We start from the raw sequence: 21832 nt of genomic DNA on the forward strand, positions 1-21832 counted from the left end.
CCCCACCGGTGTTAAATTCTCAACAGGGTGGAATCAAATGGGTCATATTTCCTTTGAAGGCAGGGGAAGGAGCAAAAACTAGGGTAGGGGGATTTCTGACTTTCTTGGTTTAGCTTTTTCAGTGAGAGGCAAGACTGCAGTATGTGGACCTTTAAATTTAATAGGGCAGAAATGGTTTTAAGAAACCACAAAAGACCTCTGCATAGATTAAATGCTAGATGCAGTAAATAAAGTGATCTGCGGGTTCAGCAGGGATACAGGCATGCAACAAAAGAATTTCATCCTGCATGCTTCCTTAAGGACTCAAAGGACAAGCTGATAAACATAACTATATTTTCCCCCAACTTAAGAAAACCCACCTGGTTCATTGAGAAGAACTGCTCCTACCTGAACTTCGATTTGTAGATCTTTGTCCAGAAGTGCTCTTTTTTTCAGTATTTCCGCTTTAAGCTGTTCTTTATGTTTGAAAAGCAGAGCTGAGAGCTTGGTAGCATTCTGTTTACTACGCTTCTGTTCCACACTCTCTTCTCGCTTCCGTTTCTTAGCTGCCTGTTTTTCTTCTTTATCTATCTTATCCAAAATATACTTCATCACCTGATTACACACTATCATTCTAGGGAAGGAATACAGAGAAGCACATTGTCCCAAGTTGTCTAATAAATCTCAAAATTAAAGTTATTTTCTCTTTACAGTCTACACAAATCACAAGTTGTATTATTAATTCTGGTGGTAAAATCATGGATTTAGTCACAACAGCAGCACTTGCTTGACTCGTGATAGGGCTGCTGCAGAAGTAGGAATGGGAAATCAAGGAGCCACCTGGTATTTTATTGAGGGCTGTAGGAGTACACTGGCTGTTTGGTAGGGCCATATGACATCAACCATTCTGTTCTTCTCCACTGTCTCAGTCTGGGTTTCACTGATAAAGATTATACTCTTTGGGAAGAAAAGACTCATTGAGGAGGAAAGATGACAGCGCCACGAACAGAGCTGGTCAAACACCATTAACAAAAATGTTTTGTTTTTTAAAAGTAACAAATTTGGTCATTCGCAATGGTTAAGAGAACAGTCTGTGCCAACAAATTTTTAACTTTTGATTTGTGAACTAGCCACAGTGTATTCACTATTCGTTTCTCACACTGAGTGGACACTAAGTTGCATAGTATTGTTCTTGTATCTGATTTGGGGATCAAAACCTCATAAAACAGGAATTCCTTTTCCTGATCACAGGATTATTTGATAAATCATGTGAATAACAAAACTGTCAAAATAGCAATGGAAGAATCTCTAAAGCCAACGACTTTTGTCTGCTGGCTGGGAGGTAAAATAGTTAAACAGAGGACAAGCTCCAGCCAACAGAAGGAATGAAATTAAGAAACCATAACATGGAGTGCTCGAACAGAAATGAGAAACAGGCTTAGTGACAATAGAGCAATCCTTCCATTTCCTTTTGTGAGCTCCCTCAAAGTTATTTATCTGCTTGAATTTTAATATATGGAGATATACCTATCTCATAGAACTGGAAGGGACCTTGAAAGGTCATTGAGTCCAGCCCCCTGCCTTCACTAGCAGGACCAAGTACTGATTTTTGTCCCGAATCAGTAAGTGGCCACCTCAAGGATTGAACTCACAACCCTGGGTTTAGCAGGCCAATGCTCAAACCACTGAGTATCCTTATTAAAAAACTGTGGCTAGCACTAACCACATGCATCATATCACAGTCCATATTCTGGGCAACAATTGAAGATAGTCAACATTTAATTTTGATTACAGGGGAAATCAAACTGCTCATAATTAGAAATGTCACTTTTAAGTCATTGATTGTCACCGTTATTTGTATATTACTTGAAGTCAGTTTTAGAACTTCAAACAACTAAGCTTTTCCAAGCCTGAGACAGAAGGCGTGACTACACAATGGGGAAATGCACACCACTAGGGCGTGATTTCTAAAGCACACTAATGTTTAAAATAGCACTATGTTAAAGCAAACTAGGGAACTTTCAATGAGCACCAGCACTGTCTACACAGACTGGTTAGAAATCACACTCACACACTGCGCCTTACAGCTCCATGTAGACAAGCCTTATTTTGTACAACAGACAACAATGAACACATTTGCTCCATGTCTATTGATACATTTTCATGTGTTCCTACCTCTGATTTTCTTCTCGTTCAGCCGGGGTCAGTGTCTTTTTCTGTTTCAAGTGTTCTATTACAGCATTGTGTTTCATCACCACCTTGAACACAAAAGTCCAAACAACATTTGAAAACTTCAGGTAGTATCTGAGAATAGTACTTGGGGAAATGCAGACACTTGCTAACTTAAGTCACATTTGAACAAATAAGTCTTATGTTACTTACACTATTTTGAAGGTAATTTTTTATACTTAATCTTAAATTATGACTAAGGAATTTAGAGATTCAACTTACATTTTCATTATTTCTGGAGAAAAAAATAAGTGAAGTCAGTTTCACTTTTGCAGTCAGTTGCACTTCCCCAAACTCCTATTGCCGCACTATATTTAGAGTTTTCTGCCCATTTTTTCTCCCCACAGTCCATCCCCTGGTAGTTAACATCATCATACTTAATATAGCTCTTATAGTCTCCTTTCTAGAACAGCCAATGAAAGCACAGTAGAAGTGTTGCAAATCACCAGTCCTCACTTTTTCTGGACTAACTTTGAAGATACATTTCTCGCAATAACCAGCGATACAATAAATCAAGTCAAAGTGCCAGATAGCAAGTACAGCACGGTAGTCTCTTAATGTGCTGAATTAACTTAGAGGCGCTATTAAATTGGCAAAAACAATTTTGCAATCTAATTTAGAAATGAAAATCCCAGAGGCTCAATTCACAGGCTATCTAATGTATCAATATGATGAACAGAAACATGTGTTTAGCCTGGTTTGTATTTACTTCTGATAACTTTACCTGTTTTTGGATAATGTCACTTTGATTAGAAGCCTGAAGAGTGTGTTCACGTTTAATTTCTATCTGTTGCTGCTTTTTCTTTTGCTGTTGCTCCCTGAGCTGCTGAACCCTTTGCAGCTGCTCTTGAACACTAGCTGCTTGAACTGTTACCACATTCTGAATCTGGTGAGCCTGCACCGGGCTGGCTTGTTGAATCTGAATAGGTAACTGAAGCTTAATCTGCTGGGGCACACCACCCTGCTGGGCCTGTATCTGAGCTACAACGTGAGACTGAAGTTGGGAGAGAACTTGGACTTGCTGCTGAAGCTGAGGTACGGTAATAACTTTTGTTGTAGGCTGCTGGATCTGCAGTGGAGGGCGAGATGGCGATTGTACAGCAATTTGATTTAAATTTTGAGCAGCTGGAAGAGTCTGAAGGGAAGTCTGAATCTGGGGTTGCGACTGCTGCTGCAGTTGAGTTTGTATTTGTAGAGAAGCTTGGGGTTGTATTTGTATCTGTTGCTGGGTTGTGGTCTGCACCTGAGCTTGCTGCAGAGCTGGGACTTGGGACTGAGCTTGTGGATGGATCACAGTCTGTGGTTGATTCTGGATTTGAATTTGAGACAGGCCTGGAACCTGGGTCTGTGGCGGAGACTGAACTGTAACTGGAGTTTTAGTTGGTTGTGCCACGACAGTTTGTGCTTCAGATCTGACTGGAGACTGAGCTGACGTTGGAGACTGAGATTCTGGCTGTGTCTGATCTTCAGGCTGAAGTGAGGGCTGAGTAGTTTGTGGCTGGGCTGGGGGCTGAGGCTGAATACTCGGGGTCTGCACCTGTGGCTGAGCTTGCAATTGACTGTGAGGGTGGGGCTGAATTGGTGGCAGCACTGGTTGTGTCTGTGTTTGTGAGGCTTGTTTCTGTTCTCCCGTAGCTGTGAAGGATAAAAACAGAGGATTCCACTCATTCCAAGCAACGTGCCTACAAGCTCCGTTAATCTGAACAATTAGGCCACGTCTACACTGCAGAGTTTTGTCGACAAAAGTTATGCCGCTTTAATTAAACCGCTGTTGAATGTCCACACTATGCTCTTGAGTCGGCAGAGTGCATCCACACTAGCAGCTCTTGCATCAACAGAGAGCAGTGCACTGTGGGTAGCTATCCCACTTTGCAACTGGCTGCAGGGTCCTTTGGGAAGGGTTTGCAATGCCTCGTGGGGCAGGTATAGGGTTACCATATTTTGTGCCTCCAAATGGAGGACACTCCACTGGGCCCCGCCCCCGCCCCCAGCCCCGCCCACGCCCCAACTCCGCCCCCTCCCCTGCTTCCCGCGAACATTTGATTCGCGGGAAGCCTGAAGCAGGTAAGGGGGAGTGTGGGGGGAGGAGGCGCGGCCCAGGCTGGCCCCCCGGCGGCTCCAGCCTGAGTCGGCTCGGGCCCTGGGGTGCCGGCCCCGGCCCCCGGCCAACCACTCCCGGCGGCCCGGCCCCGCGACCCCGGACCGGCTCCCGGCCCCGCGACCCCGGACCCGCACCCAGCCCGGCCTGGCACTGCGCCCCNTTGGAATAATATACCTCTCCTTGTTGCCAAGCACCTCTCTCATTATTCAGATGTTGTCACCGTAAACACACTCTTCCTCCATGAGGCTTTTCAGTGCTAACCTACCAAGTGCAGAACATATGTTAAATATAAATTAATTGATAAGGCGAACATCATTTAACTAGGGTTACCATACGTCCGGATTTTCCCGGACATGTCCGGCTTTTGGGGGCTCAAATCCCCGTCCGGGGGGAAATCCCCAAAAGCCGGGCATGTCCGGGAAAATCGGGAGGGAGGGAGGGCTCGGCCGGGGCCTCTTTGGCCGGGGCCGGTGCAGGGCCGGGCCGGGGTCGCGGGGCCGGGCGCCTGGGGCTGGGCCCTGCACCGGCCCCGGCCAAAGAGGCCCCGGCCGAGCCCTCCCTCCCTCCCGATTTTCCCGGACATGCCCGGCTTTTGGGGATTTCCCCCCGGACGGGGATTTGAGCCCCCAAAAGCCGGACATGTCCGGGAAAATCCGGACGTATGGTAACCCTAGGCAGGTACAGTGTCACATGATGCAGGTTTCTAAATCCCATCATTCCATGGGCGATTGCCAGTCACTTTTCAACTGAAGTGTGTGTGTGTGGGGGGAGAGTGAGAGAAAACAGGGAGGGGGAAGGTGCGTGTATTCAGGGAGAGCAAGCGTGTTGGCATGCTGTCTCTAAGTTCAGACAGCGGCTGGAAACAATCAGCCCCCGCCTCCCTCCCTGGCTCTGCATAGCATAGCAGTTTCACCCTCCCCCCGCCGCACACACACCCCTGCCTGCCTGCTGCTGTGTTCCTAGTGCCCAGGACTTTAATGATTTGTTGTTTGATGCCTGAGCAGAGCGGCATGTGTAGCTGCAGAACTTCCTGGAGCTTTGACAGGAGAGGGGCGCATGCCTGTGTAGCTGGAATGCATGGCAGCCAAATTCAAAATATTGATCAGAGCGCTCACGGCGGGCATTGTGGAAGGCCAGTTATGGCAACATAACGAATGGCAGCATCTACACTGACACTCTGTTGCTTAACTTCATTGCAAAAAGCTTTATGCCTTGTCAAGGTGGTTTTATTTTGTCGGCAATTCGGAGAGTTTTGCTGACAAAAGTAGCATTAACACCAAGGAGTCTGGTGGCACCTTAAAGACTAACAGATTTATTTGGGCATAAGCTTTCGTGGGTAAAAACCTCACTTCTTCAGATGCATTGTACACCTCCACTGTTTTGTCGGCAAAATCTGCCTTTTGCCAATAATACTGTGTAGTGTAGACAAGGACCTAGGTTTTCTAAAGTTGAGGAAGCACTATTTCCCCTTTGGTTTCAAAAGAACTACAATACTTTATACAGAGCTTCAGCTGAAGATTTCTATGCCTACACACTGTTCTTTTAACCAAGATACTTTAATGAAAGAGACTAACTCCAACTATATAAAAAAATTAAAACAACCTAACTCCAATCATCTTTTTCTCTTGAACACAGAAAACCCTACCTGATGTCGAAGTGGAAACTGTCGTAGTAGTTGTGCTAGCTGTAGCAGCAGATGATGATAATGGAGTGAAAAGGAACCTTTGAATTGTACCATTCGGCATAGCCGCTTGCATTAGCTGTTGTCCTGGACCTGGTATTACAGTCACACCCTGAGGTATCAACTGTAACTGCCCAGTAGTTTGACCCTGTCCCTGAATTACCACAGTCAACCCCTGACTGCCACCCTAAAAAAAAAAGTAAAACTCACGTTAGTATTGATGTCCCAATGATATAACCCTTAAGTGGACTATCCGGGAGACCTAGGATTATGAATTCTGGGGATTTAAAACCTGAACCACTAGGGTACATATCGTATCTATGATGCTTAATTTTGGGCATCCTATTAACCACCTCCTGACCCAAAGACCAACCTCAAGAGTCCCAACTGCCTGTTCACAACATTATTCAATAAAACATTTTCCTAACTGCATATCAGACATTGCCCAACTCCAAGTGTTGACTGTTCATCCAGGTTGTCAGCGTGCTGGTAGAATGTTACTGCTTAAATTGTTTCTTTGGATACCATATTTTTGGAGATCTTTAATCCAGGCAGAAACATCCCAGTTTTGCAGACAGATCAGAAGGATAGTTCTAACCCTCAAGGTGATTCCCTGGGTCATACACGTCTCTTTGAATCAGGCTACGTCTTCACTGGGGGGTGGGTGGGGAGAAATCGATTTAAGATACGCAAATTCAGCTGCGCGAATAGCGTAGCTGAATTAGACGTATCTGAGCCGACTTACCCCGCTGTGAGGACGGCAGCAAATTGACCGTCGCGGCTCCCCCGTTGATGACGCTTACTCCTACCTGCGCTGGTGGAGTACAAGCGTCGATTCAGGGATCGATTGTCGCGCCCCGACGAGACGCGATAATTCGATCCCCGAGAGATCGATTTCTTCCCGCCGATTCAGGCGGGTAGTGAAGACGTAGCCTCAGTCCCACTAGTGGCAGCTCTTGCCTTCCACTGATACCTGCCCTTCTCCACACCTTCAATAATCAATAGCCTTTTGAGTCTGCCCTAGAAAAGAATTCCTGTATGTTGTTCTACATGTCAAAAATGACACTAAGGCATGAGCATATTTTGACAATTAAACCTTTTATCCATTCTTAACATTATTATTAAGTATTTATATTATCATAGCTCCCAAAGGTCCAAATTGGGATTGGGTGCTGTATAAACACAGAAAAGAGGGCCCCTTGAAGGGTTAACAATCTAAAGGATTTACAATTTACAGCCAAACTCAGCATGAATCTAAATTTACATGTACTAACCAGACTCTCATGGTCTAGGCATAAGCAGTAAAGAGTGTTATTTTCCAGTTCCAAATGATGTAACTCTGTCCTTTCCCAGTACTAAAGCAAGTGTAAATGACAGCTATCATGTCCTTCAACACCCACCCAAAGACAGTGGATGGGCATCCACACCACAGTCTGAAGGCAACAAGGTAAGTAGATAAAAGATATTTAGAGAAAAGAAATCTCTATTTTCTTAATTTAATTACCATTTGATTTGTATGTAGGTTATAGGTTTCCCAAAAAGCAAAACTGAAACATGATGTACAAAACGTACAGACACACACACACACGCCGTACTGATGAGATCAAAGGATATCAGTATGGGCATATTTTCATAAATGAGTCTATAAAAAAATTGTTTACCTGTCCTTGAGTTAGCTGCGTGAGTTGGGCCATAGTAAGTTTCACTTGCCCTTGCTGGGGACGAGTGGGCTGCGGTGTTGTGGTTTGTGGTTGTATATTCTGTGGTGGTGTTCCTGGAGCTGTTGCTACCTTTTGTCCAGGACTTGAAGTTGTGCTAGCATTAGAAACTGCAGTTGAGACAGGCTGACCTCTAATTATCTGAGTCACCACCTGTTGAGTCTGACCTGTTAAAGACAGCAAAATTTGTTATGCTAAAAATACACTTCCAACATTTTTCATTATAGCCCACAAAACTTCTAAACCCCAACTTCATGAGAGAAGTTAAGCAAGCATTCCTGTTTGCCACAGAATATCTATCATTAGTCACTTCTCTATCTGACTAACCAAAAATATGAATCTGATTTCAAGAAGTAAAACATTTTGCAATCTACTTACAAGATAGTTTTAAACACCTAGCTTTCCTCTAATTACATGTAGTGTTTTCACAACACTATTAATTCAAACCTTTCTACAAACTGATGAATAATAATTTTATATTTTAATTATTCATTAAACTGTTTATCCAAGTTTTTTATTAAACTAGGAAACCCTGTTCTTTGTACCCACCCGAATGAAAGAGTTACTCTTCAGTAGACTCTCCAGTAATCTTGATTAAACTGATGATTGAGCCCAACACTTTTTTTTGGTAAAACACTGCACTGAATACAGTAATTTCTGAGTTAGGGTGAATGATACATAAAATGTTTATGGAGAAACAAACCATGGTTTCACACACTGGAAGTTTGTAATTAAAATGAACCTACTGGATGGAAGAATACCTTGCTGCACCACTACAGGTGTTCGAATAATGGCCTTTCCTAATGTTGATGGCTGAAGTGGTGTCCGTATTACTGTCATACCTGGGCGGAGCGGTGTTCCTGGCATTATCTAGAAACAGCAAAAGGAGAACAAACACAAAACTTTTCAAAAAGAGCATATCCTGCTGAACCTTGAATTCTTTACAAACAATGAGAAATAAAGGGATACAAGTAGCTCATATATTTATATGTTGCACGCTTGAAAATTTTGTTAAAGCCGACTTTAGCATAACTCTGTCTTATTTACTCTCCTGACAAGTTTCTTAGCTCTGATAAGCATCAATTCCTCATTAAAACTATGTGCTATGAGGTCCTATGTTGTAGAGACCAGACAAAAGCCAAGAAGGACAACATGGAAGTGGCTCCTTGATCAGTGAAAAAATTATGTGTGGTTTTATCCTCCCACCCTGACCAAATGTGAACACCAGCCTAGGAAGTGGGAGACTGAATCCAGGAATCAGATTGATATCAAGGCAACAGGGATCATTATGATCATCTAGTCTGATCTCAGCATAACATAGGCCCAGAGAACCTCACTCAGTAGCATCTACCTCATGCTCATAACTTCTGTTTGAGCTACAGAATATCTTTGAGAGACATATCCAGTCTTGATATAAAGACTACACTGAAATTTAACACAAAGGGAAATTAACGGTTGGAATAATTTACCTAAGGAGAATTCACCACATCCTTAGGTAAATTATTCCAACCGTTAATTTCCCTTTGTGTTAAATTTGCACATTATTATTTGTATTGCCATAGTGCCTAGGCACCCTAGCCATGGATCAAGATTCCACTGTACTAGGCTAGGCACTGTACAATCTTATTTCTAGTCTGAATCAAAACTTGCATCTCTTACATAGCAACACAGCACAACCTTTGAAAACTTTAATCATTCAATAATCCTATTAAAAATCCTATTTTGAAATCTTAAGTGTCTATTAGACTTGCTGGGCATCTGCATATGCATGTAGGATCCTGTTTCTGTGTTTGCCCATGTACCCTTCCATGACTTCCAATGTATTTACCCAATATAACTGATAAAGCTCAGAAAAACATCTTACTTGTGAAGTACATGTTGTACCTAGAGTCCCTGTGGTATTTGGCCTAATAGTTACAGTCGCTGTCCTTGGCTGGAATGAAGTAAATGTTTGTTGATTTGCACCTGTAGTTGATGGAATGATACCCAACACTTTTTGCTGAACTTGAACAACACCTAATAAAAAAGAATTAATCTGTTAATACAAAAAATTGCAAATGTAATAAATCATAGGAACGCCACACTGACGTCCAGTACTCACACTCTACGTTTTTATGACACTTCTGTTGGACTTCTGTCAAAGTCTCTTGACAGAAACTTCTTCACATTCTATAGGGAAGTAGCATTACCTCTTCTGTTGCTTGTACAACTTCCTCCACAATACCAATCCACAGACATTTTAAAAGGATTTGGGCAAAGAATGATACTTCAGAGTTGTGAACCTTTCTATTGATCTTTACGATGAGGCTCTTGCCCATGTGTGGTGCCATATACAAGTATTTATTATTTACACGTGTTTAAATATGGATGGGCTATGCCTCCCCGCTTCCAAGTGACCTATTTAAACATCTCAAAGAGCCTCAAACTCATGGAGCAGGTGAGTACGATAAGTGCCGTTCATCCGCCTAAAAAAAGCACCGTCAAAAGCTAGCAGTCTCCATGATTTTTTCATAGATAAAAATATAAATTCACTGTTTCAACAATCATATATATACAAATTATACAAATGATATTATACGAATATAAATAAAATAGAGATGGAGGAATGAGTATTTTTCTTTGGCGAAGAAGCGATATGCCATCCACAAGCTCACAAAATGTCATGTTGTCTTTTCCAATCAAGAAGAAAAGGATCCAACACTACTTCATTGATCAGTAAAATGAATCACACTAGCTTCTAAGGAATAACTATTTACAACAATTAGCAGTTAAGTCTATTTTGAAACACTTTAAAAAAAATCCTTTTGCTGAAGTCTAATTTAGAGGCGGAAAAGAGAATTTTGCATTCTAGGTTGTCAAAAGAAATTAGAGCTTCTGATTATGCACTATGGGACTCAGAGTACAAGGCCCAAGGTCACGGGTAAGAGCAGGCAGAAATTTAAGATACAAACCTACATTTTTTGCCTGAAAACAACTGCCATTGTTTGGGGGGTAGCAAAGAAAAAGCTATAGAGACTTATTCCAGTTTTGGTGTTTTTTCTTTAAAGAGACAAGTCACATTTTATTTCACTGGGAAAATAATGTCAATGCAATCTGAATTAGAAAGTTAGAAGATATATTTTTTCCCCCTACCTCCTTGGGTTGATGGCACATTGACGGCAACAATCTTGCTGTTTGCTGGAAGAGGCAACTTTGTTATCACTTTGCCTGCCATAGTTACTGGAGTGCCTGCAATCTGGAACGTCTGACCTGTGCTGGCAATGGTTGTAGCTGATGTAGCAGCTGTGCTGGTAGCTATTGAAATAAGAAAGTCAATTTTTGAACTTTATTATTATTAGTAAATATGACTATTTCTTAAGTAGTAGAGAGTAAAACTGGAAGGCTATTATACAACCAATTTTCAATATGTCATATCATTTCCCCCCCCCATTATATCTTTTAAAGGTTTGTTGAAACAGTGAATTTATGCACAGAACACTTTCACCATACAGATAAAACTGACACAGATCAGAAATGAAAATCTGGCTTGAGAATGCAGGAAAAATACTGGCCTAAGGATGGGACATTCATCTTTAGACAAAAAGAATTGTTCCCCAGTCCCCTCCCAAACTGGTAACAAAGTTAACCACAAAGATCAGAAATTAAATCCCAATATTGCTATATTATAGAGAAAAAGGTGATGTGCTATAGAAGCAGTGACTAACAACAGGTTCTTTTAGTGACACACAGATCATTTACCTGCCGAGGACTGGCCTTGTTTAACCCAGGTAGCGAAAGTCTGATGGAAGTTCTTGTTCTGCTGGAATGTTACCGTAGCTGGAGAGCCCACTTTAGTAGTAAGCACTACTTTGGTTCCAGTAGGAACTGGGCCTGTTAATGGGCCTACCACAACCTTCTGTGGAGTTGAGGCAGTGGTTGCAGTACTGCTTGCTGTAGTGACCGTAGTGGCTGTTGTAGGCAACTGCTTCTGTTGTTCCAGTCGCTTCTATAGAAGTTAGAAGAAAAACTCAATGAACGAATGAACAGTTAAAATTTGTGGATTTTGCAAGGGATGAATACCTAATTTTTCCCACTGAAAAACAAGGTATGTGAACAGGATCTAGCAAATCTAAATACTAAATTACTGAAGCAGAATATATTACAGATTGCTATCACGCTATCACAATTGACATATACATGCAATATTATAATTTGCCATAAAATACTTGCTGTATTGCAGAGGTATACATTCCACTGTGCTACATACCACAAAATTATTACATATATAGCATCTTTTGAATGCTGTACATAGTCAATCCAGTACATTTATTCACTATTCTCAGACTAGCAAGCAATATGAAAGATCAAAAGGTAGAAGGTTTTTTAGCATGATAAACTACAGTCTGAAAATATATGCCCATATTTTGGGTTTCAGTATGTGTCCGTGGCTTTCATCAATTTCAATGACAGAAGCAAACCTGTATTACCCATAGCTCAATTTTTAATTACGGTTGGCTTTCCTGAATTTACTGCTGGCTGCAGCTTTATCTTGCTAAAGTGACAAAGTGAAGATAGCTCCATTTCTACTTTATCTAATTTACCATCATCAAAAGAATATTATTTAAAGTTTTTCACCTGACTGTAAGCCAATCTCCAGCCTACTCAAAACCATATTCAACGATCCCTTACATACAGTAGGCTTCCCATGCTGCTACTGTCATAAGCAATGGTGCTTTTTTATTTTAGAGAGATGGCTATCTGCAAGCAATTCAATAATGCCAATTGTAATTTGCATGTTTTCCAATATATTTCACGCTGAGCAGTGCTCCTTATCCATTTGAATCTTGACTGCAAGACTGGGAAAAGTGGGTAGAACTGCTAAGGCACCAACATTATTTCTTTTTCACTATTTACAAGTGAATAAATAATACCAATGATTTAAGATATAAAATAGCAGAAACATTAGAAAATAAAGTAATGGAGGTTTGTAAGTCAACTAATGGTTTGCATTTTATTTTATGCTTAGATAATTCTAAAATACTATTTGTAGTATCAATCCCTAACAGGGAGAAATGTATTGTCTGTAGAGAAGAAAACAAAAGGAAAAATGAAACCATTCTGGAAAAATTGTACAATTCTTCATTGTAACATTCAGGGTGCAAAAAAATAAAATAAAATAATATAAAATAAAATCAACCTGCAATCAGGTATTGGGTATTATTAATTAGCAGGTTAAAACACAACCCTCCCCTTCCGTGCTTGTATCCAGACAAACTCAGGGTAGGACAAAATCAGAAGTTTTGTCTTAATTCTAGCATGGAACCTAATCTGGCCAATTTCACAGTCTACTGTCTGCTGAAGCTGCTTTCCATCAGATCGTGGAATGCTTCAGATCTCACCTGGAGGCTGCTATTTCACATCCTCCTTTTAAAAGGAGAAGAAAAACTTTTTTGGACACAATCTAAACTGGGTCTACAAAACTGAAAGACAATTATAAAAAAATCCTTCTTAGAGCCCAGTACTTCAAAATAATGAATGTATTACGTACAATAAGTGACAATATTTAATATCTCAGTGGGATCTTTCCAGAATGTTGAGTTTGTATATATGCTGGAAAAATTACAATTATACTTGAAAAATAGCATTACAGAGGCATACTTTATTTCCTGTGTTTGGATGTACGCAGACTAACAATGCAAACTTTTTGACAGGTGGGACTACTAATGGCTCCCCCACCTGCTGGGCAGCCAATCGTTGCTGTTTTAGTTGAACCTCCATTTGGGCCTTGAATTCCTCAGCCTTCTTCTGTTCACTAACCTTAGCCTGCTGCTCAACTGCCTGTGCCTTTTCTTTCTCCACCCTGCCAAAGACAAGCAACCAAAGAGAAAATTACTACTGTACACGAAAAAAGCTATTTCACTTTATCCAGGTTAACTGATGTTTTGAGAATTAGTCCTGCTTCTTCGACTACTCCCTGAAATATTCTAAAGCAAATAAATGCAATGCCTTTCAAAGAAGGTATTTATCAAGACTATGGTCTATAACTATTTTTGAGAGACTGAAAACACCACCTTATGCATAACACCAACAGTTCAAAACAATAGCATTTTGTTAGGAAAGCAAGATAAAGGTCTAACTACAACTTTTCCTCTAAATGTGAAGCACTGTGAATATTCCTTTCTTGTGTACACACTCTGGGACTTAAAGGCTGACTTTACCCTTTGTTTTAAGGGACACATTTGCTTCATTCATACTGCAGAATGATTTAAAACCATTATAGTTTTAGTAAGTAATGTGCATGTCAGAAGGACTCATGCTGCATAGAAATAATCTGTTGGCACACAACACTGTTTACTTCATAAAGCAGCCAAATAGTAGTTTGCTTAGTTACTACATACTAGATTAACACAAAATTAATGTGTAGGTTTATAGATCTGCCACAATTAAATTAGTTTCTGGCATTACTAGTAACTTGCTCCTTCAACTAAGTTTGTCCATTTTTAAAAAAGAAAGCAAAGACAACATTAAAAGCTTAATTTTTTATTCATTATGGGTATCACCCATAATTTGGGCAATCTGGTTGGAGCATTTTTTTAACAATGTACACACAAACTAAAATGCTTCATTTAAATTGTGAAATTACCTTTCAGCAAATGCCCTGATCTCCCATAATTCCAATTCCTCCTCTGCTACCCAACTTTCAATGATAACAGGGCCTGTCTGCTTGGGTGTTTCTGGCCTCTTTGGCCTCAATGCACTTGATCGAAGGCCTTTCCTCTGAGGTGTAGGAGTTTCTTTAGAGAAAAGTCAAACATTCATTAAAATAAAAGATCCAAATTTAAAGTTATTTATTGTCAATTTTTACACAAATTCTGCAGTTTGAAAATGGGGGTTATTCAGAGTAAAATTTTCAGACAAACTGAATTCAATAGCAGCATTGTTAGGCCAAAGCTGAAGACTTTGAAAAATTCCAACCTAATTGTTAAAGTAATCTGAGTATCATTATACTCCAAGAATCTATAATAAGCATAATAGATCCACAAGCTATTTTTGATTTACAGGAAGTTTGAAGCTAAAACTGTATTTAGGAGGGCTGTTAGATTTTCATGAAATCAGGAGAAAAATATAGTTATGTCTACAGTTTTAAAGATCTGTAGGGGTAGGTTCATTTTAGCTTGTTTTGTATGAAAGCATGGCTACTAAAAATCCAGAGAAAGTAAATATTACATACATACACATACACAAATTTGGTGTTTTTCAGTTGTAGCCTACTTGTATCTACAATATCATATGGTAGATTAGATATGGAGTTGGGTTAACTTTTTTTAGTTGATAATTTTCTTCTAACATATTAAGGACAGGATATCCTGCTTATAAAGAAGATTTACTGTATATTACCACATTCATTTTTGCTAATCTCATTTTGTAACAGGAAGGCCTTTGGCTTTAAGATAATAAATCTAACAGAATGACTAGATTGATTTGTTTAACACAATTGAATGGAGAATGGATACTTATCTCAATTTGTGCAACACTGCCCTCTCCTTAGACGGTCAGGGTTACCATGAAGATTTGGTTAAACTTATTTCTATAAAATTTATGATGGCGTTTGAAGACTTATAAACAAGCATACCTTTTGGAGCCTCTGGTACACCAATAGGGCAAATGATTTTTCTTATACAGTACTCTGAACGAATTCCATAAGGACCAACATCTCTCCGTTTGATTATTTCAGTTGTTGTAATTTCAGTTTCAGATGTTTCTACAGTGATTTAATCCCAATATGATGTATTATGTTAGAAAATAAAAAGTAAACAAGTTGTTCATGAGAAATAAAGACAATTGTGGAGAAATAACTTTCAATAATCCATTGAGTTTCATAGGCAACCAAAAAAGCTATTTCAAGTTTCTGCATGAACAGGCTCAGATTTCAAAAACTGGGCTTTTGCTTGTACATGCATGAAGGCATGTGTACACACATCTTCTGACTTGTACACATGGAAATAAGGCATGCACAAAAGCATGCAGGCTGATTTGAAAATATGGGCTATAGTGAGGAAATCAAGGAATACTGCAATTAAAAATGGCAGAAATAAGTGATTGTGTGTGCCGACTGGTTTGGAGTAAACAAAAACCAGAGAAATACATTTTAAGAGACAGTCCATTCTTAGAAACACAGGAGGTGTAATATCAGAATATATTGTCTACCTCACACACTGGCCAATTTTGATTGTCAGAGGAAAATTTAAAGCCCACCCTTCTGTAAAGTAACACAATCACCGGCAAGAAGGTGTAAAAACCTGGCATTACTGCCTTCAGTTGAACCAGGATTTCACCCAAGGTGGGCAAAATTTTTCTTAACCTCAGATGCTCATTCTGAAGTAACCATTTGGAAGCAACCCTTACATACTTTGTTTTTGGTTACATTTTTTCAAAAACATACACAGAAAAGTAAGGCATTTAGATTGAACTGATTCATCCATTTCTCCAAAATACTCAAAATAAGTAAAATAGCAATAGGTATAAATTGTATAATGTTAATTTTATATGATTTTAACCAACTGAAATTTGTGTAGCATATTGCACTTTTATAGATAGACTCTCAGTACCAATATCCTAAATTAATACAAACTATTCATTTAAAAAAAGGCAAAAGCTTATAAGAAATACTACCTGTGCGTGTAGTTCCTCCCCCAGGTGGGGGTTTTGCAGCCATATCATCCCACCTTAAACATGCCCAGAGTAACCGCAACATAAGGCTCACCCCAGCCAATGATTTCACGGTTTGAAGTCGATATCTAAAACAAGCCACAAAGAAAAACAAAAAAAAAATGTTACATTTTAAACTGAATACATTAAGTTAATGACTAAACAAACCAAAGGGTTTTCATTTTATCTTTTCAGTATTTAAGTAGCATGAACACCTGTAATTTATTCAGCTCCTGAAACTCTTTGGAACTCATACTGCCCTAGTTCTCCAGAAGATTTCCCATTGATGTCAGTGTGTATTGCATGTGTGGATCAAGGCTGGATACATGACGGGTTCCCTTATGTACTTCATGGCACAATGGGATAAGATGCTGTACCAAACACCCCTAAATTCTGCAATGTTAGTTTGTTGTATCCTCCAGAAATATCTTTTGTTCCACATGCCCCCGGAAAAAAAAAACATGTGCAAGAAACATGACCATCTATATATTCTATAGTGCTACAGAGTAGAATTATCTTTATTAGAGGACATATGAGGTCAAAATTAGGAAAGCTTAAAATAAAGACCTCCATTTTTCTTCATAAGTAAATGAAACTGGTCCTTCTCTTAGTAGGTGTGTGTTTAAATGGTCCAGAACAAACTGCAAGGCTAAAAACCTAGCACTTTCTAAACTAAGACTGTAAAGCCATAGAAGGATGCATAGTGTATATTTGTTTTGAAAGTGTCTGCAGCAAGGCACAGTAGCCTGTTGATGGCACTGTGGGGGGCCTAACTGTAAAAGTTTCTCTGAGTTGATTTCTAAATCCTACAGACAAAGCATATACAGAATTCTCTTAGGAAGTGGGTAAAGAATATGTGTGCACAAATACACCTCATCTTAAGGTGATGAGTTGGGAAGTGGGGGGGTAGATTAAACATATTTTAATGAAGTGGAGAGAATTTTATCAAGTTATTTACATGCCATTGCAGGAATGCCACTGGGCAGCTGGAGGAACATGCAAAAGGGGCTGACCAAAAGAATGTCTCCATCGAATACCACTCAGAGGAAAAATATATGGCACTTAACAGACAGCACATACAAAAGATAGGTAGGGACAATGCAGCCTTGTTTGAGATCTAAGCAAGGTCTGACAGTTCAGGAAGGATTCATATTTAGCACAAAGTGGCTAAGACCAATTTCTGAAGCTGGGAGTTTATCTGAAGCGTATCCAGGGACAAAATTAGGGGCTTCTCTCACTGAACTAAGCTGAAAAATTAACAGTATTTCTGCAGGTCCATAAACTGCAGTGAAGATTTTTCTGCAGGAATCTGCAAATCCCTCCCCACCAGAGAAACTCACTTTTCAGCTGTGTTTATAACAATGATTTTTATGATTTAAATATCAAAGATAAAATATCAGTGCCTGATCATAATACTGAAGATTTTGCAAATAATAATGAGCGGTAGAAACAGATCAAGAATGAATAAAAAAAAATTTCATAATGCAATTCAGCACCAGTTATTGCTTTTTTGAAATAATGGATTTGGATCATCTTTTCTTTTAAGGTGAAGACAGAGCAATTAGAATGATTCTTAGTAAGCATTTTGTCAGGAGAAGAGACTAAAGTTGTTAAGATGATTCTCACTAAAACCTTGATCGTGCATCATTAAAGTTAATAGGAGTTTTTCCATCATCTTGAATGGAAGCAGAACCAAGCCCTAAAGCATATGAGTCTGTGGATACGCAGTGGAAATATACAAATTATGGAACAGCTTTAGCAGGCAAGTCTACAAGATACCATATACCATTCAAGCCCAACTGTACGAAGAGTTGTGTGTTACAAAGAATGTTCACATAAAATCAAGAAAATTAGGATGTTGAAAGAAAATAAGATTCAGACCTTGTCTACATACACAAAAACATGTTTAAACATGGTTATGGCTAAAAGTGTATTACAGCATATCTTACATCCACACAGGCTATAAAAAATAAATTTATAACTACATTTTAAACTTAATAGAAATTGTGTCTACACTAAACTTTTTCTTACATTTCCCACTACTGCATCTTCACCTATGAGAATGCTAGTATAGATTGACATCTATTTTTAAGCATCCTATCTAGTGTAGATAGACTACTGAAAGAAAAACATGGGACCTTAAAAATGGTCATAACATTCCCTCACACCACCACCAAAACACTAGACAAGAAAACATTTAATGCAGCTGAGCCACAATCAAGTTTAAATATGGTTATTTCTGCATTATAAACAGTCTCAGAACTATTTTGTTCCAACAGGTAAGTTATTCCACCTATTCACCAATTATAGATAAGACTGAGGTTCCATCTCCATGGCCTTTAAACAGAGCCTGAGAATCAGTTCCATTTAAATCTATTTCCACCACTTTTGTCTAGTGTGGACAGGATCACTTTTCCTTTATGGTAAACCTTGCTACAACACTGTTTTAAACTCTGGTTCTGTGTTGTTTGGATCCATCCAAAAACTGGCAGCTCAGGGCTTGTCAACATGGGGAACAAAAATAACTAAGGACTTGTCTACATGGGGAAGGTAGTGCACAGCAAGCTAGTGTGTAAATTTACAGTGCTCTTGCTACTCTGGCACTATCTTCCTGGCATAAACACTCTTACTGAGCACTTAAAGCACCCTCGTCGGTTTAGCTCAGAGCTAAACTGCCAGAGGGCATTTTTGAGCACAGTAAGAGGTAGCGCCGGAGTAGCTAGTGTGCTGTACGTTCACACCCTAGTTTGCTGTGCACTAACTTTCCATAGAGACAAGCCTGACATCACCTGTAATCCACATCTTTAGTGATTTCAGTGCAAACCCTGTGTGTGGATGCTTATTTTGGAATAAGAATGCCCTATTTTGATATAGCTTAAGTCAATAAAAAATTACCTTTGGCATGCCTATTGTATTGCTTCCATCTTTACAGTTAATTTCACCCCATCCCAAATTCTTCTTTAAAAAGATAAACATTAAGTATGTACCTCCAAGTGATACCAAAAGTTGGTCTTGGGGATGGATACGGCCAAATATCCATGGCAGGTTTTGCATTGTAGTTGAAATAGGGAACCTCTCTGATCCCTCCTCTTCTGGCCAACTTTTTTAAATCATCATTGGGTAAAACAAATATACTCTTTTTACTGCTTTTGGTAACAAATTTTCTGTAAGATGGCAGGGCTGTTCCAGAACGAGTCTTTTTGGGTCTCGAAAATTTCATTAACTTCACTTTGTCCCTTGTGGAATATTCTTTGCTCACAGTCATGGAAGTCACCAATGTGCCTCCTGGAATAGTTAATGAATCAGTTACTGTTGTAGTAATCACAGTTTTACTGTGCTCCTGTACAGAGATGACATCAACATTGCTGTCTGCAGCAGGTGCGGTAAGCTTAGTTACAGTGGTGGTGGTAGTTACAGTGGAAATGGCACAATTTTCTGTAGATGACACCATGGTTTGTTTATCATCCTTGAAGGCTGACAACTCTGCTACTTTAAACACTGTTTTGGATTCTGTGGAAACAGTTGATGTTGTGGTGGTCACTTCTGTAATAACAGTTTTATTTTTTGTTTTATTTTCTCCATTGATATTTTCGACTTTATTATACATCTGCAGGCCATTCTGATCAGTAAAGTCACTACTCAAGCTAGATTCCTCACAAGAAGTTACTGGTGAGGGTGCAACTTCCTTACCCTCAATGGCTTCTGTTTCCATGGATTCTACTTCACTAATCACATTATTTTCTTTACAGGAAAGCTGTGCTTGCGTAGAAGCACTATCAACAAAGCTGGATCTTTCAAGAGAATGCTGCTTTTCTCCAATGTTTTGCACACACTTGGACATTTTATCTGGAAGCAGAGGATACTCTCCAGACTCACCACCAATCTCTGCAGAACTTTGTAAACATGATTTAGTATCCAAGTTATTTTTTAAATCTGTATCCTCCATAGTGATATCACCATTCATGAATGGTTTTACAGAGGATTCTTTAATAGTCAATGGTTTTATTTCATGTTCAGGAATGGATTTACTAATATTATTGACTTTAGGTTCAATATCACTCCCTGCCTTAGTATCACAGGTATCTTTCATTAAGCATTCTTCATTTGACAATACCTTAATGTCTTTTCCATTAATTTGAAATGCCACCGATTTCTCTCTCTCCACTTTAGTCTCTATTTCTCCATGTTTATTGTTCTTTTTGTCAGTGATACTTTTTAGATTCAGCTGATCAAGACATTTGTTTATGGTACTTGCTTCCATTTTCTGTTCCTCATCTTGCTTTTCACCATTGGCTTCAGTGACTTTAGAATTCAATAAATCACCACTAACATTTACTCCACCCATGTGTTCAGGAGTTTGGCTTTCAGGTGTTTTTTCTAAAGTTAGCTCGTTTTTTAACGATTGTTTCTGATCAAATAAAATCTTGTTTTCTGTTTTAATATCTGTGTTTTTCTGAGCCATATCTTTTCCCTCATTTTCTTGTGGGGACACTGGTTCAGAATGGCTTTTCAGCATGCAATTATTTTCTGGGTCACAGACCTGTTTTTCAGGTTTTTCTTCTGAGGTTGCTTTTTCAGCAATGGGCTGAACATCTGTTTCACAGCTGCTTTCAGTTACCACTGGCTGTAATGGGTTTTCACATTCACTCTGAGACATTGTGGTATTAAATATTTTTTGTTCTGAAGATTTTTCATGGTTTAAGGTGCCACTCTTGCTTATATCTTCTGTGTGTGTTTGTTTTAAGTCATCCATGAGGGGATTCTCACTCTCTCTCTTTTTAAGAACCTCTTGTCCTGGACTATTATCAGTAGTGATTGGTTCAGAATCACCTTCTTTAGTGATGTTCTGAACTGAATTTTGAATTTCAGAGGCATCATCCAGTACTCGGCCTTCTCTTTTTGTCAGTCTGTCTATGGAAGGCAAAGAAGGCTGGTCTGGTTCACAGGTTTTGGTACAAGGTGTACTGCTGGTTGGCAAGCAGTCCTGTACTGAATCTTCAGTTTGGATCTTACCTGAAATATGGGTTCTGTCTTGGGGAGACATGTGTATCTGGCTTCCTTCTTTTGCTTTAGTTGTTTGTGGCTCATCTATGTTTTTCTGTGGACTCACAGATCTACTGCCTACAGGTTTAGAACTAGCCTCCAGCTTCATCCTTTCTAGGCGCTGTTTTTCTTCCAGCGTAAACTGTTTTACTCTCCTTTCAAGTAGTCCATCTAATTTTGATGTTTTTACTTTTCTTTTGTAGCAAGTCCTTAAGTGAAACCCCTCGCTGACATTGATTAAATCTGCTTTAGAGTGAATATCCTCATTTTTTGTGGGGGATTCAATTTTTACATCATCTATCTCCATGGGTTCTTCCTTGATGGCTCTATTTTCACAATCAACTTCTCTTTCCACTGTGAACAATAAATATTTTTGAATCAGTAGGACCTCTC

At 39.4% G+C, this 21832-nt stretch overlaps 1 protein-coding gene across 9 annotated transcripts in view; it reads right to left on the minus strand.

Annotated features, from left to right (window-relative positions):
• BPTF (bromodomain PHD finger transcription factor) overlaps positions 1-21832 on the minus strand; it is a 94849-nt gene that overhangs the window by 16408 nt on the left and 56609 nt on the right. For 4 of the 9 annotated variants that reach the window (XM_034790571.1, XM_034790565.1, XM_034790572.1 and 1 more), the window contains 14 exons: positions 19384-21793; positions 16361-16485; positions 15321-15449; positions 14331-14481; positions 13424-13547; positions 11447-11693; positions 10841-11002; positions 9573-9724; positions 8455-8578; positions 7652-7875; positions 5955-6177; positions 2933-3843; positions 2155-2237; positions 388-613 (listed from right to left, as the gene is read on the minus strand). In XM_034790571.1, the coding sequence (XP_034646462.1) occupies positions 388-613; positions 2155-2237; positions 2933-3843; positions 5955-6177; positions 7652-7875; positions 8455-8578; positions 9573-9724; positions 10841-11002; positions 11447-11693; positions 13424-13547; positions 14331-14481; positions 15321-15449; positions 16361-16485; positions 19384-21793 (5291 nt within the window). The remainder of the gene's footprint in view (positions 1-387; positions 614-2154; positions 2238-2932; positions 3844-5954; positions 6178-7651; positions 7876-8454; positions 8579-9572; positions 9725-10840; positions 11003-11446; positions 11694-13423; positions 13548-14330; positions 14482-15320; positions 15450-16360; positions 16486-19383; positions 21794-21832) is intronic. The other 5 variants (XM_034790573.1, XM_034790566.1, XM_034790574.1 and 2 more) reach the window with 3 other exon arrangements.

Source organism: Trachemys scripta, chromosome 14 (assembly GCF_013100865.1).
Source record: "Trachemys scripta elegans isolate TJP31775 chromosome 14, CAS_Tse_1.0, whole genome shotgun sequence".
Taxonomy (NCBI): domain Eukaryota; kingdom Metazoa; phylum Chordata; order Testudines; family Emydidae; genus Trachemys; species Trachemys scripta.